The sequence below is a fragment of the Oratosquilla oratoria genome, chromosome 12 (assembly GCF_046742065.1).
Source record: "Oratosquilla oratoria isolate Oo_2021 chromosome 12, ASM4674206v1, whole genome shotgun sequence".
NCBI lineage: Eukaryota > Metazoa > Arthropoda > Malacostraca > Stomatopoda > Squillidae > Oratosquilla > Oratosquilla oratoria.
Window position 1 is genome coordinate 24,316,365 of NC_134788.1, and position 12,500 is coordinate 24,328,864.

General features: G+C 39.5%; 1 protein-coding gene across 12 annotated transcripts in view; it reads left to right on the plus strand.

Moving 5' to 3' along the window:
* The window catches only part of LOC143031119 (transcriptional regulator protein Pur-beta-like), a 332,337-nt gene that overhangs the window by 258,698 nt on the left and 61,139 nt on the right, over window positions 1–12,500 (plus strand). For 8 of the 12 annotated variants that reach the window (XM_076194585.1, XM_076194586.1, XM_076194581.1 and 5 more), the window contains exon 3: window positions 7,851–7,895. The exons of the other annotated variants lie outside the window; for them this stretch is intronic. In XM_076194585.1, coding sequence (XP_076050700.1) covers window positions 7,851–7,895 — 45 coding nt within the window. The remainder of the gene's footprint in view (window positions 1–7,850; window positions 7,896–12,500) is intronic. 12 annotated transcript variants of the gene reach the window in all.

Below are 12,500 nucleotides of genomic sequence, written 5' to 3' on the forward strand. Positions count from 1 at the left end.
TCTGTAGTCCTCTTCAGCAGAATGCTTACAGAAAGTTAAGAAGAGGACTACAGATAGTAGTCGAAATATACAGTTTCTCTTTATTTCCGTTATTATTTCTCCGATAGTGGGTTTACAGTGAACTTTTATAAATGTGTTATAACATACCAATCTCCATATATATATATGCTGAGAGATTGGGGCAAGTTGATGAAGGTGGAAAAAGAAGTCACGGGTCTAGTTCCGGGTTGCGAATTTATTCCTGACCGGTTTCGCTCTACGCTTCTTCAGAATGTGACTAGGGGGGGTGAAGCTGGCGGTATACATCGAGACTCAAGCCCGCTTTCCTTCCTAAGAGGTTGGGTTCCGCTATTGTTCTAATCCAATCATACATGAACTTACAATTTTGTTCAATTTTGTGTGTGTGTATTTACCTAGTTGTATTTTACGGGACGAGAGCTATGCTCGTAGTGACCCGTTTTCGTATCTCTCCGCATCCAGTTTATTCTTAACCCATTCAACTCCGATGACAAGATGTCTTGTCATTTGGTCAAATAAAACAAAAAATCATAATAAAACAACAAAATGTTTGATGATCAAACAGCACCAGAAAAATATGACGTCATCAGTCCTCCTCGAGGAGGACTGATGACGTCATATTTTTCTGGTGCTGTTTGATCATCAAACATTTTGTTGTTTTATTATGATTTTTTGTTTTATTTGACCAAATGACAAGACATCTTGTCATCGGAGTTGAATGGGTTAAAATCATGTATAGTTTTGGCACTCACTGTTTCTCAGTTTAGTTTGTTCCAGACATCAATCACTCTATGTGGGAAGCTATTCTTTTTCAGGTCTCTTCTGTAACTGTCCTTCTTTAGCTTTTTTTCGTGTCCTCTTGTTTCTCTTCTGTCCCATTTTAATAAGTCGTCTCTATCGTGAATTTCCATCCCTTTCATAATTCTGTAAATGGTCAACAAATCACCTCTTTCTCTTCTCTGTTGATAGTTGTAATTTCTCCAATCTTTGTATGTCAAATTTGATTGTGTAGGTGCCATTTTTGTCGCTGCTCTTTGGATTCTTTCTAATTTTCTTATGTTCTTTTTTGTACTAGGTGTCCATAGTGTTGCAGCAGGTACCCATAGTGTAATTAATAATAATAGGTTTATTGAAATAGCAGTGATACACTGACAATAATACAATACAGTAATTATATGAGTAATACGCCTAGTCTAAGTTTTACAGTGATACGCTGACAATAATGCAATACAGTAATTATATGAGTGATATGCCTTGTCTAAGATTTATAATGAGTTTATTGTGCGAACAATGGATGGAATAGCAGTGTGTGTGTGTGTGTGTGTGTGTGTGTGTGAAGTGTCTGGAAATGTAGTAGTGTAACAACATCACACACACCGGAACTGTTTCTGGTATTTACTTTAAAGTGATTAGATAAATTTTATTTCAAAATTGTAAGTTCTCTATGCTTTGATCAGAACAAGAGCGGACCGCAACTCCTACGAGGGAACGCGGGCTTGATTCTCAAGGTATACCGCCAGCTTCACCCCCCGAGTCGCATTCCTCAGAAGAAGCGTAGAGCGAAACCGCTCAGGATTAAATTCGCAACTCGAAATTAGACTAGCCATATATATATATATATATATATATATATATATATATATATATATATATATATTATATATATATACACACACACACACACGAGTATATAATGTGATTTTAATTTCCATCTGGCGTCCCTGTTTGGACAATCACTAGGTTTTCATAGTGTCCCCCCCTCATATCTCTCTCTCTCTTTCTCATAGCGTCAATGAACTTGATATTTTTTCTTGTGATTTTTCTTTTTGTTTTTCATTCTCGTTCGTAATAATTATGCTCCCGTTTTTCGTCTTTATCTTCCTTCTTGCTCTTCTTTTTCTTTACTCTTCTTCATACTCTTTTTTCAGTCGTTACCTCTTTTTCTTTCCTCTTCCTTTTCCTCTTTTTACTGTTCTTCATTTTTATTTTTCTTCGTTCTCTTCATTTACCTCTCTCTTTTTCATGATTATTATTGTTATTATTATTATTATTATTATTATTATTATTATTATTAGGTGAGCGAGTATGTGTGAGAAAAGTTTGACGCTGCCCGAAGGGATTTCTCCCCGTCTTCTCCTTTTCTGCATGAGGGGACGGAGAGGGGGGGTCGCCGATTTAACGAAGCGGCCTTGCTGTGGACGTGCTGTGTCTTGCGACACTGCCTCTGACCCAGGGCAGTGGACAGGATGCAGGGGGACCCGTCATCCAGGAGGTGCCAAGATAAGAGGGAGGGAAGAGGGTGGAGGGGAGTGGAGTGTATTAGGGATGGAATGGGTGGGGATGGTTTTTATGCCTTTAATTTTTTGGCTACCTCCCTTGTAAGGGGAAAAACGACTTTGGTATATGTATTATTATTGGGGATGCTGGGTATGGTATACAGTAGCTATATGCAGTATTAGGGCAGCTCCCTTACAAGGGGTGAAAATACATTTTGGTATATGGGTTATCATTATTATTATTATTATTATTATTATTATTATTATTATTGTCGCTAATGTTGTTTTATTTTATTTTTATTGTTTTTTGTCGTGAACTGTATGTGCATCTTCCCTAGACTTTGTATTTGTTACACACACACACACACACACACACACACACACACACACACACACACGATGGAAAAGAGACGAAACCCGACGAGCGTAGCGCTTTTTCTCCATGTAAATAAACACACAACATGCAATATACAAATATATTTTTTCTTCATTGGGTCACTCTGGCATCCTTCAGAAGGCAGATTTCTTTATCCCAAGAGTATATATATTGTACTCTGAGGATGTCGTAATAGACGAAAACGTTCAGTATTCCGACTTTAATTTCCCTGTGGTTTCTGCAATGTATGTATATATGTATATATGTATATATATATGTATATATATGTTTGAATACAATAGCGTTCTGGAAGTTAATTTTCTATCGTGTGTTTTCTATATTTCCAATTATATTCTTCCCTTGGATAGGGTGGGCATAAACCAATTCCTTATAATTCTCCATTTTTATTACACGAGAATTATAAGGAATGGGTTTATGCCCACCCTATCCAAGGGAAGAATATAATTAGAAAAATAGGAAACACAAGAAAGAAAATTAACAACTTCCACAACGCTGTCGTACTCAATCAAACATGTTTAAAAGAGAACCGGCTCCCAAAATACACCAATATAATATATATATATATATATATATATATATATATATATATATATATATGTATGTGTTTACCAAAGGCTTTTTCCCCTATATAAGAGAGATAGCCAAATTAATGATAGGCACCTATTCCCACCTATTCCACCCCCTTCCCCCTCCTTATCTTAGCTTCTCGTGGATGACGGGTCATCCTTGTATCCCGTCCACCGCCCTGGTACAGAAGCAATGCAGCAAGACACAGTGGTATATATAAAAAAAATAAGATCGAAATTGAAAATAGACCAGAATCTCGGCTTGTCCATTCCAACTGTATTTAGGATGACGTCATGTCCCCCCCCCTGACACCCCCTTGGGGGGGGCTCCCCTTATCCAGTCAGGAGCGAGTTTTTATGCCCGTGTGAACGTGTGTACATACATGTATATTGTATGTGTATACATGTAAGTATGTTATGTGGACATAGTTGTAAACAAGGATATATTTTCAGTCTCAAACCGCCATTACAAATATCTTTAGTAGGTAGACATTATTTTGCTATTTTTTGTAAACAAATGCATCGTGTGTGTGTGTGTGTGTGTGTGTGTGTGTGTGTGTGCGCGCGCCCTGACGGCAGTTGACGGAATAGAAATAGAAAGACAACATAGAAATTGACTTAGTAATTACCACAGGTTAGGTTATGTCAATGGAACCTAGATCTCACACCACCATTTTTTTTAAATAGAAAATATGAATAAAAAAGAAGAAGAAATAAGATGCATTACTTAATAAAAATAAAATTTCATAAAGACAAATGCTTTAGTTTATTACAAAGTGGACAGTCATAATTATATTTTTTCGACCAGTACCGAGAGATGGATTTTATATGTGTGTGTGTGTGTATATATATTATATATATATATATATATATATATATATATATATATATATATATATATATATATATATATATATATATATATATATCAACCACAATACACTTTAATTCTATTCCATCAACATCGAGAGACTCGAGGAGGCCAACATGCAGAAATTGAAACGTGGTGCAGCCAAAGACTCGAACCTGGGCTAGCGCGTAACAAGTGTTAGTATATATATATATATATATATATATATATATATATATATATGTCACATAATATAGAAATATATAATTGGTAGAATTAGACCATTTACACACGGTTAACCTTGTTAATGCTATGTTTGGTTAGTCTGATCATTTATTTGGAATAAATTCGCATGATATTTTACCTTGTTCATTTCTTTTATTTGATTTCATTTATATATAATTTTCTTTTCTTATTTTTTAAGACGTTTGTGTGAAAAGGAAAGGTATGTTGTGATTAATGAGCGTCATAAGGGTTAACCCATTCAACTCCGATGACAAGATGTCTTGTCATTTGGTCAAATAAAACAAAAAATCATAAAACACCAAAATGTTTGATCAAACACCAGAAAAATATGACGTCAATCCTCGCTTCGCTCGCAGCGAAGCGAGGACTGACGTCATATTTTTCTGGTGTTTGATCAAACATTTTGGTGTTTTATGATTTTTTGTTTTATTTGACCAAATGACAAGACATCTTGTCATCGGAGTTGAATGGGTTATCACACTGGGATACTTTTCCCCCGACATTTTACCTTCAACCTCCATTTGAATAACTGGAATATAACTTCGCTTATTACAGAAATCTAGACTTGTCCAAGAACATTCTAGAAGTCGGCGACCACAAGCCGCTGCTTCTTATTTACATATCGAATTTGTCTTGGCATAATGGTGTCTTTCTTCTAGTCTTTGAGGTCTGTATATGATGAAAATGGCAATAGATTTTTTTTTTTATGATACACTATGTAAATTACTAACACCACTACGGAGGTCCGGGTTCGAATACTGCCCAGAGCTGAAATAATATCAATATCGCTGCGCTGCGAGTCGTTACTCCAGCTCGTGGTCGGGGAGTTTGTGTGTGTAAGGTCCCACAGATCGGTCGTATGAGCTCTGAGCTTCCTTCGGGGAGGGTAGTACCTGTCGATCACGAGTCTAACACGTGATCTCTGTACAGATGTTGAAATGGATGAAATAGCAGGAACCGTAGATTAATTTGAATCTAGATATGATAATTAGAGAATACGAAGATATCTCTCAAGAGCTTGGCATGGCAATTGAAGACGGGACCCTACGAACGTTGGTCCTGTGAACTATAACTAGGTAAATACGCATACGACATCATTAAGGGCGTATTATATCCGTAGACTTTCGAATCCACATACATCATTTCTACAACCTCATTAGGGGCAACCTTTTACCGTAGACTTTCGTGGCAAACCTACATACACGCGTGCGCATACATGCTGTACATGCACACACACACACACACACACACACACACACACACACACACACACACACACACACACACACACACACACACACACACACGCCGGTAGCGAACTGTAGGTTTCTCGAGGAATCTTCTGGAATGTTGGTCTGCTGACAAGATGGCGTCGCTTTGAAACGTTGGAGTGGTGAGTTGGAGCTTCTCTCCTCTCCTCGCCTCTTCCCTCCCCTTCACTTCCTTCCCTTCCCTCCTCTCCCCTCCTCTCTTCTCCCCTCCCCTCCTCTCTTCTCCCCTCCCCTCCTCTCTTCTCCCCTCCCCTCCTCTCTTCTCCTCTCCCCTCCTCTCTTCTCCTCTCTTCTCCTCTCCCCTCCTCTCTTCTCCCCTCCCCTCCTCTCTTCTCCCCTCCCCTCCTCTCTTCTCCCCTCCTCTTCTCTCCTCTCTTCCCTCCTCTCCTCTCTTCCCTCCTCTCCTCTCCTCTTCCTTCCCTCCTCTCCTCTCCTCTCCTCTTCCCTCCCCCTCACTTCCTTCCCTCCTCTCCCCTCTTCTCTTCCCTCCCCTCCTCTCCTCTTCCCTCCCCTCCTCTTTTCTCCCTCCCCTCCTCTCCTCTTCCCTCCCCTCCTCTCCTCTTCCCTCCCCTCCTCTTCCCTCCCCTCCTCTCCCCTCCCCTCCTCTCCCCTCCCATCGACTCCTCTCTTCTTCTCTTCCCTCCCCTTCTCTCCTCTCCTCTTCCCTCCCCTCCTCTCCTCTCCTCTACCCTCCCCCTCACTTCCTTCCCCTCTCTCCTCTCTCCCCTTCCTCTCCTCTCCCCTCCCCTTCCTCTCCTCTCCCCTCCCCTTCCTCTCCTCTCCTCTCCCCTTCCTCTCCTCTCCTCTCTTCCCTCCTCTCCTCTCCTCTTCCATCCCCTCCACTCTTCCTTGTCCTCCTTTTCCTTTCCTCCCCTCCCCCTCTCCTCCCCTCTTTCCTTCTCTCTTTTCCTCTCCCCATCCCTTCTCCCCTCCCTCCCTCCCTCCAACACGTTTCCTCCCCCTTTCGTTCTCGTTCCACCCCTCCCCCCTCCCCCTCTTCGCTGCATAGAGTTGCATGACGGTTTGCCTGGCGCGTCCATTGCACTTCCCTCCCCTCCCCCCCCCTCCCTCGTGGCGTCATCTCTCTCCTTACCTTCCCCCCCTCCCCCTAAACTCCCACTCCCACTCCTTCAGAACGCCCTCCCTCCCTCTCTTTCCCCCTCACTCCCTCTCTTCCTCTCTTTCAGGATCCAGGTTTTTCCTGAGTCCCTCCTCCCGTTTTCCTCTTCTTAATCATCCTTCCTTCTCCAACTTCTCTTCTACTTCTTCCTCCTGATCCTCCTCCTCACCCTCCTCCTCCTCTTCCTCCTCCTCCTCCCTCCCCCTCTAGCCTCCTCGCAAACCGTTCAATCATTCAGTGTTTCAATGTGAGACAAAGTAACGCTTACTTGGCTCTTGTGTGTGTGTTTGTAAAATAGATAACATAGATAAATAAGTAAAAATCAAAGACTGTTTATCTCAATTTCTGTGTGTGTGTGTTACCTTGTTATAAATAAAATAGATAAAAATAAAAATAAAGGACTGTTTACCTCAATTTCTGCCTGTGTGTGTGTGTTTCCTTGTCATAAATGAAACAGACAATTTAAATAGAATAAAAATAAAATTACCTCAATTTCTGTGTGTGTGTGTGTGTGTGTGTGTGTGTTACCTTGTTATATTTACTTGTTAATAAAAACTATATCCCAATATTTTTTTCAACAGATTTATTTTATATGTATTTCTCATTTCACTCACCGATTAACTCGCCCCGCCAATTTATTTCAGATTTAGTTGCAGATTATCACCTGCCGATTTAATTAGGAAAAATCTTTTTTTCATAATGTATCCCCGCAAAGTTGTTTTGTAATGTACCACTGCAGATTTAGTTTATACACCAGATTTATTTTATGATATACCACCGCAGATTTATGATATGCCACAGCGTATTTAGTTCGTAATATACCTCTACAGATTTATTTTAAGATACAGCCCCCCGCAGATTTATTTGCTGATTTATTTCATGATATAACCCTCCGCAGATTTATGATATATAACAACAAATTTAGTTCGTAATATACCCCAACAGATTTATTTTGAAACATAACCCCCGCAGATTTATTTGCCGATTTATTTCCTAATATACCCCACCCCGCAGATTAATTTGCCGATTTATTTCATAATATACTCCCACCCCCCGTAGATTTCTGATTTCCCCCACCGATTTATGTTTTATTTCTATCCTTCCAGGTAAGTTGGTGGCGTTTGAGGAATTTGGAATCTGCTCCCCTTCGGGTAATGTGAAACTTGGCTTGGGATATGTGTAACGACATTGATGGATTTTCCATGGGATGTTTGTTTGTTTATTATTATTATTTGCTTGATTTTCATTTATTATTATTAATTTGTCTATTATTATTCACTATTTACCTGTTTGTTCATTATGTAACTATATGCATTTGTTTTATTCATTGTCATAATTATTTATTCATTTACCATTATTATAAAAAAAAATTCGCATCCGACCTAGTTATGGACCAAAAAGTCTTCTGTCGGCATTATCCGACTTTGTAATCCTTTGTGATCTTTACTGGGAGTGATGTGTGTATTATGTGAACAAAATGTATTCATCAACGTGTACACACACACACACACACACACACACACACACACACACACACACACACACACACACACACACAACTCCCCGCCCACGAGAGTTGGAGTGCGCTGCGAGCCGTTACTCCAACTCTAATGGGCGGGGAGTTGGGTGTGTGTGTGTGCGTGTAAGGCCATAACCTTACTCATAGATCGGCCATATATATATAATATGACCTCTGAGCTTTCTTCCGGGAGGGAAATAACTATTGATCACGACTCCAACACGTGATCCAAGACCATAGGTGAATCACACACCTACACACCACATGCACACAAGAACATAAAAACAAGGAGACTGCAAGAGACCATAAGGCCTACACTAGGCAGTTCCATGTCCACTACCACCTGTCAGCCTCATCCATGAAGTTATCTAACATTTTATTAAAACAACCTATAGTTTCAGCCCTCACTATGTGGTTACTAAGTCTATTCCTTTCACTAACCACATCTTGTCTGTTTCCTTGTCAAATCTAGATTTGTCCAATTTCAGTCTATTACTGCCAATCCCTGACTTGTTTTGATATGATGACCTTTGCGTCATCCATGTTAAGGTACGCACACACACACACACACACACACACACATACACATACGACTCGGTGGCGCGGTTGGTAGAGCACTGGACTAGGAAGTACGATGGTGCTCGCAGTACCTGGTTCGAATCCTGCCCAGGGCCGAAATTATTTCGGTATCGCTGAGCTTCGGGTCGTTACTCTGACTCTCGTGGGCGGGGAGTTGGATGTGTGTGTGTGTGTGTGTGTGAAAGGTCGTAGCATTACCCATAGATCGGTCATGCGAGCTCTGAGCTCTCTTCCGGGAGGGAAATAGCTGTCGATCACGAGTCCAACACGTGATCCAAAGACCAAGGTGAATACACACACACACACACACACACACACACACACACACACACACACACACACACACACACACACACACACACACACAATTAAATGATATAACATATACTGTATATGATCCGTGGTTGAAAAGTTTAGGAATACATTAGGGACGCAAAGAGAGTTTATGATGTATAGACCGGAAGAAATTAGAGGAATTATAGGGAAAAAAAGCTCCTGGTCAGTATTAAAAATATAATGATAATAAATAAAAATAGACCAATAAATTGATAAATAATTGTTGGAAAGGTGCTTAGGAAGTATAGCTATCCACACTGAAATGTAGAATTGTGGAACAAGTTGGATGGTAGGGTAATCGAAGCCAACATCTTAAAGTTTGATGAATGGAGGCAAAGAAACGGGGTCCCACGAGCATAGGACCAAGATAAATACACGTACGTTTAAATGATACAACCATATTCCTGACCAGCTTAACTTAAATTAAATTAAACTTAACTTAATATTGTAAAAGGTTGATGAAACAGGATGATAAACTGTGTAAGACATTTGCGAAAGATCACGTTATATGAAGTTGTGTGTGGTTTGACTCAAGAGCGATTGTTCGATCAGACGTGGTTGGGTGGATTGCTTATACATGGATCTGGAGCGAGTTTGGTAAGGTAACCTACCTAAAGACTTACATGGAAACTGGAATATGTGTGGGATTATTTTCAAGCAAGAATGACGTCATGAATGCTCAGAAGCCTTACAAGAGAGGAAGGCCGTTCAGCAGTCCGCTGGAATGCCTTCACTTTATGGCAAAGTCTGCCATGTCCACATCGATTTAGCAAGTCATCTTGGACGCTGTTAAACAGCAATAGAGATTTCTTTAACACATTCAACTCCGATGACAAGATGTCTTGTCATTTGGTCAAATAAAACAAAAAATCATAAAACACCAAAATGTTTGATCAAACACCAGAAAAATATGACGTCAGTCCTCGCTTCGCTCGCAGCGAAGCGCGAGCGAAGCGAGGATTGACGTCATATTTTTCTGGTGTTTGATCAAACATTTTGGTGTTTTATGATTTTTTGTTTTATTTGACCAAATGACAAGACATCTTGTCATCGGAGTTGAATGGGTTAAACAGCAATAGAGATTTCTTTAAATAATATAACCAGCCTTGCAAGGAAGTAGAATCGGTGGACCTTGTATGCTTGGATCTGGAGATAGCTTTTGATAAGGTAACTTCGCTGTGGAAACTAGAATATTTGTAGGATGATTTTCAATCACGGAGTCTGCTAGATTGGATAAAGGATGATGCAAACAAGGTCATCATATTAAAACAACGGGGCAGGACTCGCAGTAATGGTTATAAACTGGACAAATTTAGATTTAAAAAGGAAGTAGGCAAGATTTGGTTTACTAATAGGGTGGTCGACGAATGGAATAAATTTATGGTCTCTTGCAGTCTCCTTCATTCTTATGTTCAGGTTATCAAACTGGGAGCTTTGACAAGAATTTAGTGGGGACATGAACTAGTGGTACAAATTATACAGTTGTGTATAATATGAGGGATCTGAAAATGACAAATTCCGTTACTGTCAGGGCAGAAGAAATATAAATATGATCGTCAACTTTGTAACGAAGTAAATGATTCCTCAACATTTTAATATCAATATTAGTATTTATTATTTTTTTTTTTTTCTGGTGGAAGATATTTGGGTTAAAAATGAAAGGGAGCCAGACAAATATTAAGAATTCATGACGGAGTAAAAAAAAAAAAAAAAAAAAAAAAAAATATATATATATATATATATATATATATATATATATATATATATATATATATATATAAAACCACTAGTTTAGAAGGAAGTAAACATTGGTATTCCTCAGGAGTCGGTGCTGGCTCCTGTCACGTTCCTGATCTACGTGAACGACACGTAGATAGATGGGGCAGGTAATTACACATTGCTGGTGATACTAAGATCATGAATAGAGTAGAAGATGAAGGCCCAATCCAGTGGTTTCGACGTTTTAACCCATTAAACTCCGATGACAAGATGTCTTGTCATTTGGTCAAATAAAACAAAAAATCATAAAACACCAAAATGTTTGATCAAACACCAGAAAAGTATGACGTCAGTCCTCGCTTCGCTCGCGAGCGAAGCGAGGACTGACGACATACTTTTCTGGTGTTTGATCAAACATTTTGGTGTTTTATGATTTTTTGTTTTATTTGACCAAATGACAAGACATCTTGTCATCGGAGTTTAATGGGTTAAATTAAGTATTATGTGCCTACTCTTAATTTTTTCTTCCAAATACCATCCCGCAAAAAGGGTTGAAATAATAATAATAATAATAATAATAATAATAATAATAATAATGTTGATGAAAGGAAGACTTTTGGTTTGTTACAAAGTTGACAGTCATAATTATATTTCTTGTTCCAGGACAGTGATGGATTTTTTTTTTTTTTTTTATCAAATTTCTCACTTTATATAGAAATATATAATTTGTAACCGCAGACCATATGCGAACGGAGGGGTGGGAAATGGATGATAGTTGATGTTGGTATAATTGATATGATTAGGAAAAGAATATTTTAGTGTGGATTGGGAGATGAAGAAGTTACGAAAGTGGTAGATGATGAGTCAGGTGGTCATGAGGTCGATTCCCGGGACATGTCGCGTCGGTTCCCGACTCCCCATGGCCAGCCGGGTAGGCGACCCCAACATCGGCCAAAAAAAAAAAAAAAAGGGGGGGGGGCGAACTATCCCTATCAGGAGGTTAGCACGGTACCCCTCACAGGGGACTGAAGCGTGGAATTTGATCAACCATGCCACTTGGTCCAACTCGTTGGCGGCAAGGGTAGAACTGCCGTCACCTCGACCTCCGCCGGAAGTAGCGACGCTCTAACTCGCTTGGACCCTATGCGATTACTAATATTGCGCAATATTCCGTATTGTACAATATTATTGACGGCGTAAGGATGGTACCGAAGAATGACAATATACGACACCAAAAAGAACTTGATATTTTATTGCACAATATTGAGTAGTGTGAGGGTAATATTGCGCAATACAGTATATTGTCGACATGTTTGGCAAGAAGGATGAACGACAGCGTCCGCCATGTCCCTCTGAAATCCTCAGCTCGATTGAAGATATTGTGCAATAATATTGAGTCGTGTAGGGAGACGAATATTGCGCAATAAAATTGAGTCAATACATTGGGTCAGTAATGGTTGTGTGGCGGGGAGAATAATTTTAAAATGAGATAGATTAGGTAAATTCACAAAATATCGAAGAGAAGTTTAATAAAGGAAGAAGCTACCAATATTTCATGTTGAAGATTGAATTTGAATGAAAAGTGGAAATTGATTTTTGCGAA